We start from the raw sequence: 13,143 nt of genomic DNA on the forward strand, positions 1-13,143 counted from the left end.
GTGGGGCCGGAGGGACTCACCACCGTACCCCAAGGGCCGGAGCCGGGCCGGGCGGCTGCGCCGCAGGAACCGGAAGTCAGGAGGCACCCGGAAGTGGGGTGTAAGCTTGGAAGGGGGACGCTCCGGAAGTTGTGGGCTCCGAGCTCTCGCGAGAAAGGGGCGTGGCGCCGTGCGGCGCTAGGGTGGTAACCACGGCGACGGGACGGGGCGGAGCGCGCACCCCGGGCTCTCGGCCTGTCCTGTGGGGTCGCAGGTGGGAGACGGTGTGCGGAGGCGGCCGGTGTGGACACCGGTGACCTGTCCTCTCCCCTCCTGAGCGTCCGCGGCGCTGCGCTGGGGCGGGCCCCGGAGCCACAGGTCTAACAGCGCGAGTGGGAGGGGCGCGGCGGGTGGAGCGCTGGCGGGCTGAGGGCGGGGCGGGCTGAGGGGGAGGCGGGCTGAGGGGGAGGCGGGCTGAGGGGGAGGCGGGCTGAGGGGGAGGTGGGCTGAGGGGGGGCGGGCTGAGGGGGGGCGGGCTGAGGGGGGGCGGGCTGAGGGCGGGGCGGGCTGAAGGGGGGGCGGGCTCAGAGGAGGGGCGGGCTGAGGGGAGGCGGGCTGAGGGGGGGCGGGCTGAGGGGAGGTGGGCTGAGGGGGGGGCGGGCTGAGGGGGGGCGGGCTGAGGGGGGGCGGGCTGAGGGGAGCGGGCTGAGGGGGGCGGGCTCAGAGGAGGGGCGGGCTGAGGGGGGAGGCTGGCTGAGGGCGGGGCGGGCTGAAGGGGGGGCGGGCTCAGAGGAGGGGCGGGCTGAGGAGGGGCGGGCTCAGAGGAGGGGCGGCCTGAGGGGGGGGGGCGGGCTGAGGGGAGGCGGAGCGGACTGAGGGGGGGCGGGGCGGGCTGAGGGGAGGCGGAGCGGGCTGAGGGGGGGCGGGGCGGGCTGAGGGGGGCGGGCGGGCTGAGGGAGGCGGGGCGGGCTGAGGCGGGAGCGGGCTGAGGGGGGGCGGAGCGGGCTGAGGGGAGGCGGGGCTGGCGGCGGGGCGGGATGTGTCCCTATGTGAGCACAGCGGCCATTCCAAATGAAATGCACGTGGTGGCATTTGAAGGTTTTTTTTGTCTGCATGAAATAGCGCACCTGCAGCCGGCGTGTCTGCACTTGGTTTCCAGGTGGGTGATGGAGGAGCCACAGACATCCCCCGCGCATGATGGCTGTGGGGGCGACATAGTCACAGAGAGATTCCGGGTCCAGTCGGAGCGGTCCGCTTCCCACGTCCAGCTCGCGTGCCGCGCGCCGCACTGCGCGTTCCCCGTGGACTGGACTGCGCTCTGTGTGCAGAGCACCGCGGACCCTGCCCAGCAGGTGCGCCAGGCCCCCGGCACACAGCCTGGTCCCCTCTTCCCCGTGCCGCGGGGGGCAGACCCCGTGGACCTGCCAACAGCTGCGGGGATGATGACAAAGGCATCACATTTATAAAACTGCCAGGAATCACTGTATTAAAAAAATCTTCAAGAAGAACATGAGCAAGAATAGGTTCATCTCAACACAATCAAGACGAGCTGAGATTGTCTAGGTTTCTAATATTAACACATTCAAGGAAGCTTTTTACGTTTCTTGCGGAATCTCCTACGTGAAGCTGGTAGTTTTAGAGACTTGAGTTCCACGCTGAGGCCCATTTCATGACTAGTGTCTGTCTGTGAATGCTCTTAACAAAACCAGGTTTCACGGCCCAGTGTGGAAAGTAGCACCTGCCTGCACGTGGTGGCATTTGAAGGTTTTTTGTCGTCTCTGAGCCAGGCATCTGAGGACAGTGAGTGCTGCTCACGTGGCCTTGGAACCGTTTCCTTGGACATTTCCCTCCAACTCTCAGTCCTACAGGCAGTCACTTGGCTGATGGTGAACAAAGGGACCTGCGTTTTGATTTTTTCCCCTGAGTTAAGAAATCTACGTTCAGAGCTCCAGCTTGCTCTCCTCCTTTGGCAGGGAATGTAAAATGGGGAGAGCTGTGTCCCAGGGATTAAAGGCACACTGCGGTGGGCATAACAGACGTGGCGGGGTAAGGGGGAGACCCCACCTGTCAGTCGGTGCTCCCTTCACCCCCCGGAAGGGAACACTGTCTTCACTCTAGCACCATAGGTTAGTGGAGCTCACATTTGAACTCTGCACAGTGCGCATCCCCTCCCTCATCACACAGCCGATCCCTCCCTCATCACACAGCCCTCCCCTCCCTCATCACACAGCCGATCCCTCCCCCATCACACAGCTGTCCCCTCCCTCATCACACAGCCGATCCCTCCCTCATCACACAGCCGTCCCCTCCCTCATCACACAGCCGTCCCCTCCCTCATCACACAGCCGTCCCCTCCCTCATCACACAGCCCTCCCCTCCCTCATCACACAGCCGATCCCCCTCTCATCACACAGCCCTCCCCTCCCTCATCACACAGCCCTCCCCTCCCTCATCACACAGCCCTCCCCTCCCTCATCACACAGCCGTCCCCTCCCTCATCACACAGCCGTCCCCTCCCTCATCACACAGCCCTCCCCTCCCTCATCACACAGCTGATCCCTCCCCATCACACAGCCGTCCCCTCCCTCATCACACAGCTGATCCCTCCCTCATCACACAGCCGTCCCCTCCCTCATCACACAGCTGATCCCTCCCCATCACACAGCCGTCCCCTCCCTCATCACACAGCTGATCCCTCCCTCATCACACAGCCCTCCCCTCCCTCATCACACAGCCATCCCCTCCCTCATCACACAGCCGTCCCCTCCCTCATCACACAGCCCTCTCCTCCCTCATCACACAGCCGATCCCTCCCTCATCACACAGCCGATCCCTCCCTCATCACACAGCCCTCCCCTCCCTCATCACACAGCCGTCCCCTCCCTCATCACACAGCCGTCCCCTCCCTCATCACACAGCCCTCCCCTCCCTCATCACACAGCCGATCCCCCTCTCATCACACAGCCCTCCCCTCCCTCATCACACAGCCGTCTCCCTCCCTCATCACACACCCCTCCCCTCCCTCATCAACACAGCCTCCCCTCCCTCATCACACAGCCCTCCCCTCCCTCATCACACAGCCCTCCCCTCCCTCATCACACAGCCCTCCCCCCCCTCATCACACAGCCGTCCCCTCCCTCATCACACAGCCGTCCCCTCCCTCATCACACAGCCCTCCCCTCCCTCATCACACAGCTGATCCCTCCCTCATCACACAGCCGTCCCCTCCCTCATCACACAGCGTATCCCTCCCTCATCACACAGCCGTCCCCCTCCCTCATCACACAGCTGATCCCCCCTCATCACACAGCCCTCCCCTCCCTCATCACACAGCCATCCCCTCCCTCATCACACAGCCGTCCCCTCCCTCATCACACAGCCCTCTCCTCCCTCATCACACAGCCGATCCCTCCCTCATCACACAGCCCTCCCCTCCCTCATCACACAGCCGATCCCTCCCTCATCACACAGCCCTCCCCTCCCTCATCACACAGCTGATCCCTCCCCATCACACAGCCGATCCCTCCCTCATCACACAGCCGATCCCTCCCCATCACACAGCCGATCCCTCCCCCATCACACAGCCGTCCCCTCCCTCATCACACAGCCCTCCCCTCCCCCATCACACAGCCGATCCCTCCCCCCCATCCACACAGCCCTCCCCTCCTCATCACACACACAGCCACCCCTCCCCATCACACAGCCGATCCCCTCCCTCATCACACAGCCTCCCCTCCTCATCACACAGCCGTCCCCTCCCTCATCACACAGCCGTCCCCTCCCTCATCACACAGCCGTCCCCTCCCTCAGCACACAGCCGTCCCCTCCCTCATCACACAGCCGTCCCTCCCTCATCACACAGCCCTCCCCTCCCTCATCACACAGCCGTCCCCTCCCTCATCACACAGCCCTCCCCTCCCTCATCACACAGCCCTCCCCTCCCTCATCACACAGCCCTCCCCTCCCTCATCACACAGCCCTCCCCTCCCTCATCACACAGCCCTCCCTCCCTCATCACACAGCTGATCCCTCCCTCATCACACAGCCGTCCCCTCCCTCATCACACAGCTGATCCCTCCCTCATCACACAGCCGTCCCCTCCCTCATCACACAGCTGATCCCTCCCTCATCACACAGCCGTCCCCTCCCTCATCACACAGCTGATCCCTCCCCATCACACAGCCGTCCCCTCCCTCATCACACATGATCCCTCCCTCATACACAGCCCTCCCCTCCCTCATCAACAGCCACCCCTCCCTCATCACCACGCCGTCCCCTCCCTCATCACACAGCCGCTCCTCCCTCATCACCCAGCCCATCCCTCCTCATTCACCCAGCCCTCCCCTCCTCCTCACCACAGCTGATCCCTTCCCCCTCACACGCCAATCCCTCCCTCATCACACAGCCCGTCCCCTCCCTCATCACACAGCCTGATCCCTCCCCTCCCTACATGCCACAAGCCGATCCCTCCCCCACACACAGCCGATCCCTCCCTCATCACACAGCCGATCCCTCCCCCCATCACAGCCCTCCCCTCCCTCATCACACAAGCCGATCCCTCCCCCATAACACAGCCCCTCCCCTCCCCCATCACACAGCCGTCCCCTCCCTCATCACACAGCCCTCCCCTCCCCCATCACACAGCCGACCCCCCCCCCATCACACAGCCCTCCCCTCCCTCATCACACAGCCCTCCCCTCCCTCATCACACAGCCGTCCCCTCCCTCATCACACAGCCCCCCTCCCCCATCACACAGCCGATCCTTCCTCCATCACACAGCCGTCCCCTCCCTCATCACACAGCCGTCCCCTCCCTCATCACACAGCCGATCCCTCCCCCATCACACAGCCCTCCCCTCCCTCATCACACAGCCGATCCCTCCCCCATCACACAGCCCTCCCCTCCCCCATCACACAGCCGTCCCCTCCCTCATCACACAGCCCTCCCCTCCCTCATCACACAGCCGATCCCTCCCCCATCACACAGCCGATCCCTCCCCCATCACACAGCCGATCCCTCCCCCATCACACAGCCCTCCCCTCCCCCATCACACAGCCCTCCCCTCCCCCATCACACAGCCGTCCCCTCCCTCATCACACAGCCCCCCTCCCCCATCACACAGCCATCCTTCCTCCATCACACAGCCGTCCCCTCCCTCATCACACAGCCGTCCCCTCCCTCATCACACAGCCCCCCTCCCCCATCACACAGCCATCCTTCCTCCATCACACAGCCCTCCCCTCCCCCATCACACAGCCGTCCCTCCCTCATCATACAGCCCTCCCCTCCCTCATCACACAGCCCTCCCCTCCCTCATCACACAGCCATTCCCTCATCACACAGCTGTCCCCTCCCTGGCACGCGGTGGGTGCAGCGTGCACTGTGCAGTCACACGCCATGGGTAAGGGGTGAGGGCGCTGCCCTTTCCTGCTGCCTGTTATTTGTGATACTGAGCTTTGGTGCCATGCTGAGCCTGAGACATTTGTTTAATAGCACACAGGGTTTTAATAAATGAATACGCAAAGTCGACCTATTTGAAAAATTAATTTAATTTCTGAGGTTAGAGGTTACATTGGTATGTTATTTTGGTGGTTACCTCTAATCAATGATGTTTTTGTGAATTTTTAAGCTTCTGATCTTAAAAGGACACCATCAGCCAATCACTGCTGTGGCATTTGGCAACATGGAGCACCCGCTTGTGGTCTGCTCTGCCTCCCAAGATTGCGTGCTGATGTGGAAGCTGGAGGAGTGCCAAGAGAACGCGCTTCAGGGTGAGTGCAGACCTGAAGCCATTTCACACTGTCCTGGGCCAACTTCACCTGAATAGCCTGGTGCATAGGGGGGCTGGCCCTGATTGACCCCTGTGACCTGGAAGGCAGGTGCGGAGCTGGGGAACACAGCTGAGTGAGAAGCCGCTTCCCGAGCTCAGTGGGTGTAATCTTCACGTTTTCTTGTGTTGAAACCTGTGGCTTTTGTGGCACTGAAACCTGGAGGGAGTTGAAATATCCTTCTCTTATAGAACTGGGGGCAAGCTCACAGCTTATAGTGGGAAACACAGGCATGTGGCGGTCACCAGCCGTGCGGGGCCGTGGAGAGCGAGGCGTGGGCAGGTCATGGTCGACACGTTCATGTGGAGCCATCGGGCGATGGCAGATGGGAGGGTGGGCAGTGCTGGGAGCGCCTGTGAGGCTGAGGGACCTGGGGGCCTGGCCTGGGCGCCATGAGCTTGGCCTCGCTGAGGAGCTGAGACCAAGCTCTGTGGGCGGTGTGTCCAAGTTTTACCAGATGGAGGTGAGACATTGGTGAGGACCACAGTATGGAGCTACACTCAGAAGTTACGGAATTCCTCCTAAACCAACTAATTTCAGGCAGCAGCCTATATAATAGTTTATACTCCATCTTCTTCATAGTATGATCACTGTAGTTCAGGTGTCAACACTGACATCTACACATGTGCACATTCATGGCAGCACACACATACCCATGTAAACACATGCACACAAATACAGACATATATGTACACACACAGCCCCACACAATATAAGAACACACATGCACAATATGCACACATGTACACAGTACACAATATAGCACACACATACGTAAGCACACACGCACACACAGCACCCCATACAGCGCACACACATAACAGACACACACCACACAGTACATACACTCACGTGTAAATGCACATGTATGCAAATGCAAACATGCACACACAGCATGTGTACATGTATGCACAACACACACATGCAAGTATGTGTACACATATACACAAATCCATGCACACATAGCACCAATACACACATATACACATGCATGCATGCCTACTACAATGCATGTAAATGTACCATATTCATGATATACACACATTATACAGTACACACATTCATTATGTGCACATACTACGTAGCTCATACATATTACATGAGCATGTACCTGTGTACATAGCAATACACATATATACTATCCAGTCATACACATGTACACACATGTTATATATGTGATACATTTATAACACACATCTATGCACATGCACACATGTTTAGTACACTCACACATATGGTATGTGTATGCATATAGTTATAGCACACACACAAGAATATCTAGTACAGGTGTTCATAGTATACACGCACATGTAGGCACACATACATACTGCACACAGAACACATGCATGTATTGCACAGCTATACATAGTGTGTACACTATGCACATGCGCCTGCGTACAGCGAGCCACCTGTTAGGAATATGCTCCCTCCTGGTTCTTGGTGAACAGGCAGTCTTATTGTTGGAGGGCAGGGCTCCCCAAGGTTGTCTGAGCGGAGCCCCACATGGACCTGGTATGTGGAGATCTGGGCCCAGGACGCAGCACCAGGCTCAGGGGCGTCCGGTGTCTCACCCTGCAGTGAGTCAGAACAAGCTAATTCCCCCCTCAATGGTCTGCACAACGGGTTCTCACACGCTATTGCAGTTCTGGGCAATTCCATGTATTTACAGGGGGATTTTTACATTCAGGTGTCTAATTCTCTCAAAGAGTCAGTTGTCTGACAACCCAGTTACCTGCCAGTAGGTCCCTGCCCAGGAGCCTACTCCCCGGACTCTCAGTCCTGCCTCTGATGACCGACTAACGGCAGCACCTCTTACTCCCACCCCCCTCCCAGGGACAGACCCGCATGGGCTCGTCCTGGGCACCCGCCTGGGAGAGGTGCGGTGTGTGAGGTTCAGTTGGGACGACCAGATGGCTGCAGTGTGCACTGGCAACAGGGTCCTCGTGCTGGACGTGCAGGTGAGAGGCGCTGAGGGCGGCGGGCACAGTGCCGGGGGCCTGCCGGGCCCCAATGGGCGAATTTCTGTGAACACGTTAGGAGAGTGAGTGAGCACGTATCTGTGTCTTTCAATGGAGGCCCTGGAGCCAGATGCTGCTCTCTCATGTGGATGGAGGTCTCACCATGACGCCCGGGGATCAGGGCACACACGTGTTATGGAACACGGAACATGGGACACGTGTATTTCTGGTCTTCTCTGTCAGAGCCTCACAGTGTGGGCCTTTCCTGTCTCTCTCATCAGCACTTGCTTCCCACTGAGAATCGGACCTTCTTGTTGGTCCTCCATCGGGATCAGCTGGCATGAATGTGCTGCCCCTGCAGGTTCTGTGGACTGAGGCTAGTGCTGGGCCATGCAACGGCTTTTGGGCCCGTGTCACACAGTGGACAGGGCTCTGTTCCCTTGGACCCGTGCTCGCATGGGATGCGCTGTGGGGACAGGCTGTGGTGTCACGAGCACAGTGACTGAGCACGCTGTTGCCCCCCCGAGAACTGGCTATGTCCTCGTTAAAACCGAAGGCCAGGGAGGACCAAGGTGGGGCGTCGTGTTGTGATTATGGGGACCTGCTGTGTGCAGGCAGTGGGGGCACATCTGCCTTTGGACACGTCTCGGTGTCTCAGCTCATAGGCTGCACCCTGGAGGCTCACCCTGGGGAAGGCAGTATCGGAGGTGACCTCATAGATGGAGGCAGACGTGTCCTGGGAGGGGGGCTGGGCAGGCTTCATGGGGCCTCGGCTGGAGCTGCGAGCACATCCTGTGGGAAGGGCCTGCTGCGGTCAGCCTCAGCGGTGTTTGTGGCCACCGGCTCCTGTGGCCCGGACGCCGAGCTCCGCTGTCCGGTGTCAGCTCCGTGCAGGGGCACCAGGCCTGGGAGAGGGAGTCTGCAGGTGCATTTTAACGGAGACTCTCCTCTGCAAGACACAGGTGAGTCCTCGGTGGCCATTGTTGGAACATCCAGTGACTGGTCTCACTGTGCAACCCACAGAGCCAAACCGCATGTGCCAAGCTGGAGGGGCACCAGGGCCCCGTGACTGCAGCCGAGTTCTGTGCATGGCAAGCGCATGTGGTCATCTCGGGGTCTGAGGACAGAAGCTTCAAGGTAGGGGCGGCCCCACCTACAGACAGACGGGTGGAGGCAGGGCTGTGGCGTCTGCGTAAGGGTTGACCTTCTGCCATGTTACAGTGGGGCCAGGTGGGTGCGGGAGCTGATGACGCTTGCAGCGCCGCTCTGTCCCCGAATTCCCCTGTGGGTTCGAGGCATGCAGTCAGCTGGTGCCTCTGCGGGTGCAGGGCCTCAGGGAGAAAACGATTTCTCTCCGCCGTGTTGACGACGGCCTGGAGCGGCAGCACCGTCGTCGTCGTCCAGTACCAGGACTCAGTCAGAACAGAATGGGGCTCCGGAAGAAAATAAATTACAATGCAAGCTCCGTTCCCATCACCGTCCGTGTCAGTGGTGTCACACGGCTCACCTCCCTCGGCACCCAGAGGCCATGCCAGGAGCAGCCCACAGAGGGTGTCACCCCAGCTCCCAGGACCCTCTGCTGCCCACACGGGTGCCCACCACGGTGTTCCCCCCCCCCCCCCACGGTCCCCCCCGGAATAGTGGAGTCTGGACCTGCGGTGCCATGCCTCATGGGAATCAAAGGGGCTGAGTGTTGGGGAGCACGAGCCACTTCCCCGTGAGCGTGCAGAGCAGGTGGACTCCCACCTCACCACTGCCCATAAGGCCCGCATGTGGGTGCAGCCAGGCCTCGCGGGTGCGCGGTGCTGGGTGTCTGCCTCGCCCTCGGCGCCTGGAAACGCGGTGTCTCCTAGGAGCCCAGCGTCTCCCTGGGTGTGCAGTTCCCTCGTCCCCTCCTGTCGCCGTCTGCTCTTTAGGAAAGCACCCGCAGGTTGGTGTGTAGCTGCCTGGAGTGCCGGCCGGAGGGCGAGCCCTGAAGGAGCTGTGTGTCTGCCCGCAGGTGTGGGACTGCCGCTCGGGGGCCTTGGTGCACAGCTCGGCGGTGCTGACAGGTAACTGGCCCTGACCTTGACTCTTCTCGTGGCAACGCGACTGTGCTCTCCTGGGGCAGGTGTGGTCGGCACACAGGGTGCCAGTCGGGGGCCGATGTCACCCCTCTAGCGGTCTCTCTCCCACACTGTCTTCACTTTAGTGTTAAAGTCTGAGCATGGCTGGGAACTGTGGAAGGTAGAGGTGTGGAGAGACATGGCCACTGTACTGTCCCTCGGAGCAGGCCCGGAGCTGCAAGTTGGCAGGACGACTGCCCATGGGCTCAGGCATGCGGCCGGCTCACCACACACTCTCCTCAGTCAGTTCCCTTGCTCATAGCGGACACTGCCCACATCACACATGGGCCCGGTGGTGGAGCCAGTCTCCATCGGGCCTGAGGTGCCGGGCCCAGGCGGCCTCCATGCCCAGTCCCAGTGTCTCCAGGAGGGGCTTCCTGGTCCCTCGGGGTCCTGAGTGCATGTCCTCCTGGGAGGGAGGGCTTCCTGGTCCCTCGGGGTCCTGAGTGCACATCCTCCTGGGAGGGAGGGCTTCCTGGTCCCTCGGGGTCCTGAGTGCAGACCTGGCTAGGCCCAGGCTCCTCTCCTGGGAAGGGAGCATGGCAGCCACATGAGGGAAGCGGGTGTGACCCTGACTCCGAGTCCCCGAGGCCTCTGCTGGGACATGCTGCTGTCACAGCTCTGGGCCACACAAGTGCAGGGCGAGCCCGTGACTGGGATTACACTGGAATTACTCCTCAGAAAACAGTCACAAACGTGTTTTGGATCCGTTCGTAGTTTCTAGGACGGGGGTGGTTTTAACATCTGTTTGTATAACTCACCTCCCAAGTCCTGGCGGTGTGGACACACAGTGTGTCCTCGGTGAACTGGCTCCGAGGCAGCACATTTGATAAGGGGCCATTGAACTGCCGTTCCTCTCGAACCCTCAGCTTCACAGGCCCGGCCATCGGGGACCATCCTGGGGTGTCCTTGCTCCGGCCCTTGCTGTGCGGCCCCCACCCCCCAGCCAGCAACTCGGAGCGATGCCGCGGGTGGAGGCACGGTCAGCCTGCCGGCGGCGCTCAGGAGAGCTCACAGCTGCACTCGTGTTCCTCTTCCTGTGGAAAAATGTGTCAGAACAGTCGGAATTGACTGAAGGAATAAGCGAAGCTGATAGTTTCCTTTGAACTGTGCCAGCGCCCTGAGGGTAACGACCATCTCTTCCTCTACCAGCCTCCCCTGTCCTGAGCCTCTTCATCGATGGGGAGAGCCAGCAGCTGGTGGCCGGGGGCGCCGAGGGCCAGGTGAGGGCACACCTGGCGCACCTGGGTAACCACTGTCACCCTGCACGCCCGGGCCCTGGTGGCGTGCGCCTGGGGGAGCTGCAGGGGGTCTGCGGAGGCCTGTGCGATGCCCACACCCGAGACAGTGCCCTCAGCCATGGTCAGCGGGGGCCGTGGGTGGGGCTCAGACCAGGGCAGAGGCTCGGGGACCCCAGGGCCACGTACCTTCTCTCTGGGCTGCTCCCACCCTCATCCCTCGTCGGGCTCTCCCTGCCTTTCCTGGTGCCCGCTGACACAGGTGAGGCACCCATCTCTTTCGCCAGCTGTGTATCTTCAGTTTGGTGGAAGGTCATCATTATCGGCAAGTGACGCGCGTGGACCTGAGGAAAGAAATGGGGAGTTTCTACGCCAGCCGGCCAGGTGATGCCCCTGACCTCTCACCTCTGGCCCTGATGTGAGGCAGGAGGGGTCACAGCAAGGACAGGTCCTGACCTCAGGCCTCTGCAGGCACCGCAGGTCTGGGATGGTGTCAGGGGGAGGGTATAGTGAACACTCCTTGTGGGTGGTTGTCATGGTGATGAGGGTCCAGGGTAAACGCCTTCCAGCCGCAGTGGGTTTTCCTCGCTAAGCAGCCTGCACCCTCACTCAGGTTGGTTCCACCTGGATGGGCCCCGCCTGCCCTGTTACTTATCACCTGTTTCCCTCCTTCCCCGCCCCCCCCCCCCCCTTGCCCCTGCCTCCCCCCAGCCCAGGGCTCCGGTCCCGCGTGCTGCTGGTTCTGCCTGTTTCAGCGGCCTCCTGCGGGAGTGCTGTCCGAGGCTCGGGCAGCAGCCACCTCTGCCGGCACCTCTGAGGGCAGCACCCGCTCAGCTGCGTTTCTTGCTTTCTGATGACTAGCCATTCCTCTTTAAAACCCTCAGGAACTGCCTTTATCCAGCATCTGCCTTTCCTGGTGCTTTTTCGTGATTCCTTCTGTCAGTACCCGTTTCTCATGAAGGAAAGCTCAAACCGCTATGCCCCACGGCGGCCGAGCCATCCCGCCTCTGCGGCCTGTACCGGACGCCCGTGCCCGTGGCCTCCTGTCCTCTCTGAGGAAGCAGCCCCGTGCCCCTCGGCCCCGATCGGCTGACGCCCAGCACCTGAGTCTGTCCCCCCCCATACTTTAGCCCCCCTCCCCCCGGTGCTTCCCCTCCATGTGGGTTGTCGCTGGCTCTTCCAGGAGAGAGGGGGCTGGATAGAGGGGACGGGGTCGACGTGGTGCTCCCCGTCCTGAGCCTGGCGCACTGTGACCTGCCGCCGGGCCTCGGTCCCGGGCGTGGATGGTGAGTGATTGCTTGGCCTGGGCCGGGAGGAACCTCTGGAGGCAGGTTGGCTTCTCAGGTGGTGGGAATGACCCGGCCATTTCGGTGTCTGTAGCTGTCAATGTTGTTAGCTATTTCAGGTCTTCAGGTTGGTAAACTTGGTCAGTTACGTCCATGTATTTGTATGAGAAACGGGTTATTTTAATGTTGCTCATAAATGTTGGCAGCTCTTGGCCTGTGTGGTGGGTGAAGGGAGCACAGTCCTATGTCAGTCTGCACTGTGTGTGCCATGTGTCTGCGTTACCACGACACGGTAATGAGGAGCTTCCTCACCTCCGCGTTTGTAGAAATGTTACAGGTACTTGGCAGCACAAGGAGCCCCTGTCTCACTGGGATTAACAGGGAGGCGGTGAGTGTGTTCACCTGCGGCATGGAGCGTGGGAGGATTCGGACGTGATAAGGACTCCAGCCCCACAGGAGGAGGGGTGGGGGAGGCTGCCGCGCTGCCTGTGGCCTGGCTGGGGCGGCCCCATCTGCCCAGACGCCCCTGCTGGTGGCACCATGGCTGGAGGCTGGAGCAGCCGCTGGCGGGCAGCCGCTGACTGTGGGGTCTTAGACCGTGGAGTTCGTCTCTCAGGCTGGGCAGTGAGGGAAGGGTCTGTACTGCGTCTCGGACCCGGTTTCCCTCCAGGACAACTGGTTCGCTGCTTTGTGGTCTGGCGGCGGATGTGAGGACGCCGGGATGCGTCCCGGAAAGCTGGGCTGCTGG

General features: G+C 61.0%; 1 protein-coding gene across 2 annotated transcripts in view; it reads left to right on the forward strand.

Moving 5' to 3' along the window:
- The first annotated feature begins 21 nt into the window (after nucleotides 1-21).
- Nucleotides 22-13,143, forward strand: part of WDR27 (WD repeat domain 27) — a 33,964-nt gene continuing 20,842 nt past the window's right edge. The window contains exons 1-9 of one of the 2 annotated variants that reach the window (XM_036425563.2): nucleotides 22-357; nucleotides 1,139-1,331; nucleotides 5,610-5,751; nucleotides 7,642-7,766; nucleotides 8,790-8,903; nucleotides 9,766-9,817; nucleotides 11,024-11,094; nucleotides 11,397-11,493; nucleotides 12,293-12,395. In XM_036425563.2, the coding sequence (XP_036281456.1) occupies nucleotides 1,146-1,331; nucleotides 5,610-5,751; nucleotides 7,642-7,766; nucleotides 8,790-8,903; nucleotides 9,766-9,817; nucleotides 11,024-11,094; nucleotides 11,397-11,493; nucleotides 12,293-12,395 (890 nt within the window). In that variant the 5' untranslated portion in view covers nucleotides 22-357; nucleotides 1,139-1,145. Of the gene's footprint in view, nucleotides 358-1,138; nucleotides 1,332-5,609; nucleotides 5,752-7,641; nucleotides 7,767-8,107; nucleotides 8,692-8,789; nucleotides 8,904-9,765; nucleotides 9,818-11,023; nucleotides 11,095-11,396; nucleotides 11,494-12,292; nucleotides 12,396-13,143 lie in introns of those variants that run through there. The other variant, XM_045577114.1, reaches the window with a different exon arrangement.

Source organism: Pipistrellus kuhlii, unplaced genomic scaffold (genome assembly GCF_014108245.1).
Source record: "Pipistrellus kuhlii isolate mPipKuh1 unplaced genomic scaffold, mPipKuh1.p scaffold_m20_p_82, whole genome shotgun sequence".
NCBI lineage: Eukaryota > Metazoa > Chordata > Mammalia > Chiroptera > Vespertilionidae > Pipistrellus > Pipistrellus kuhlii.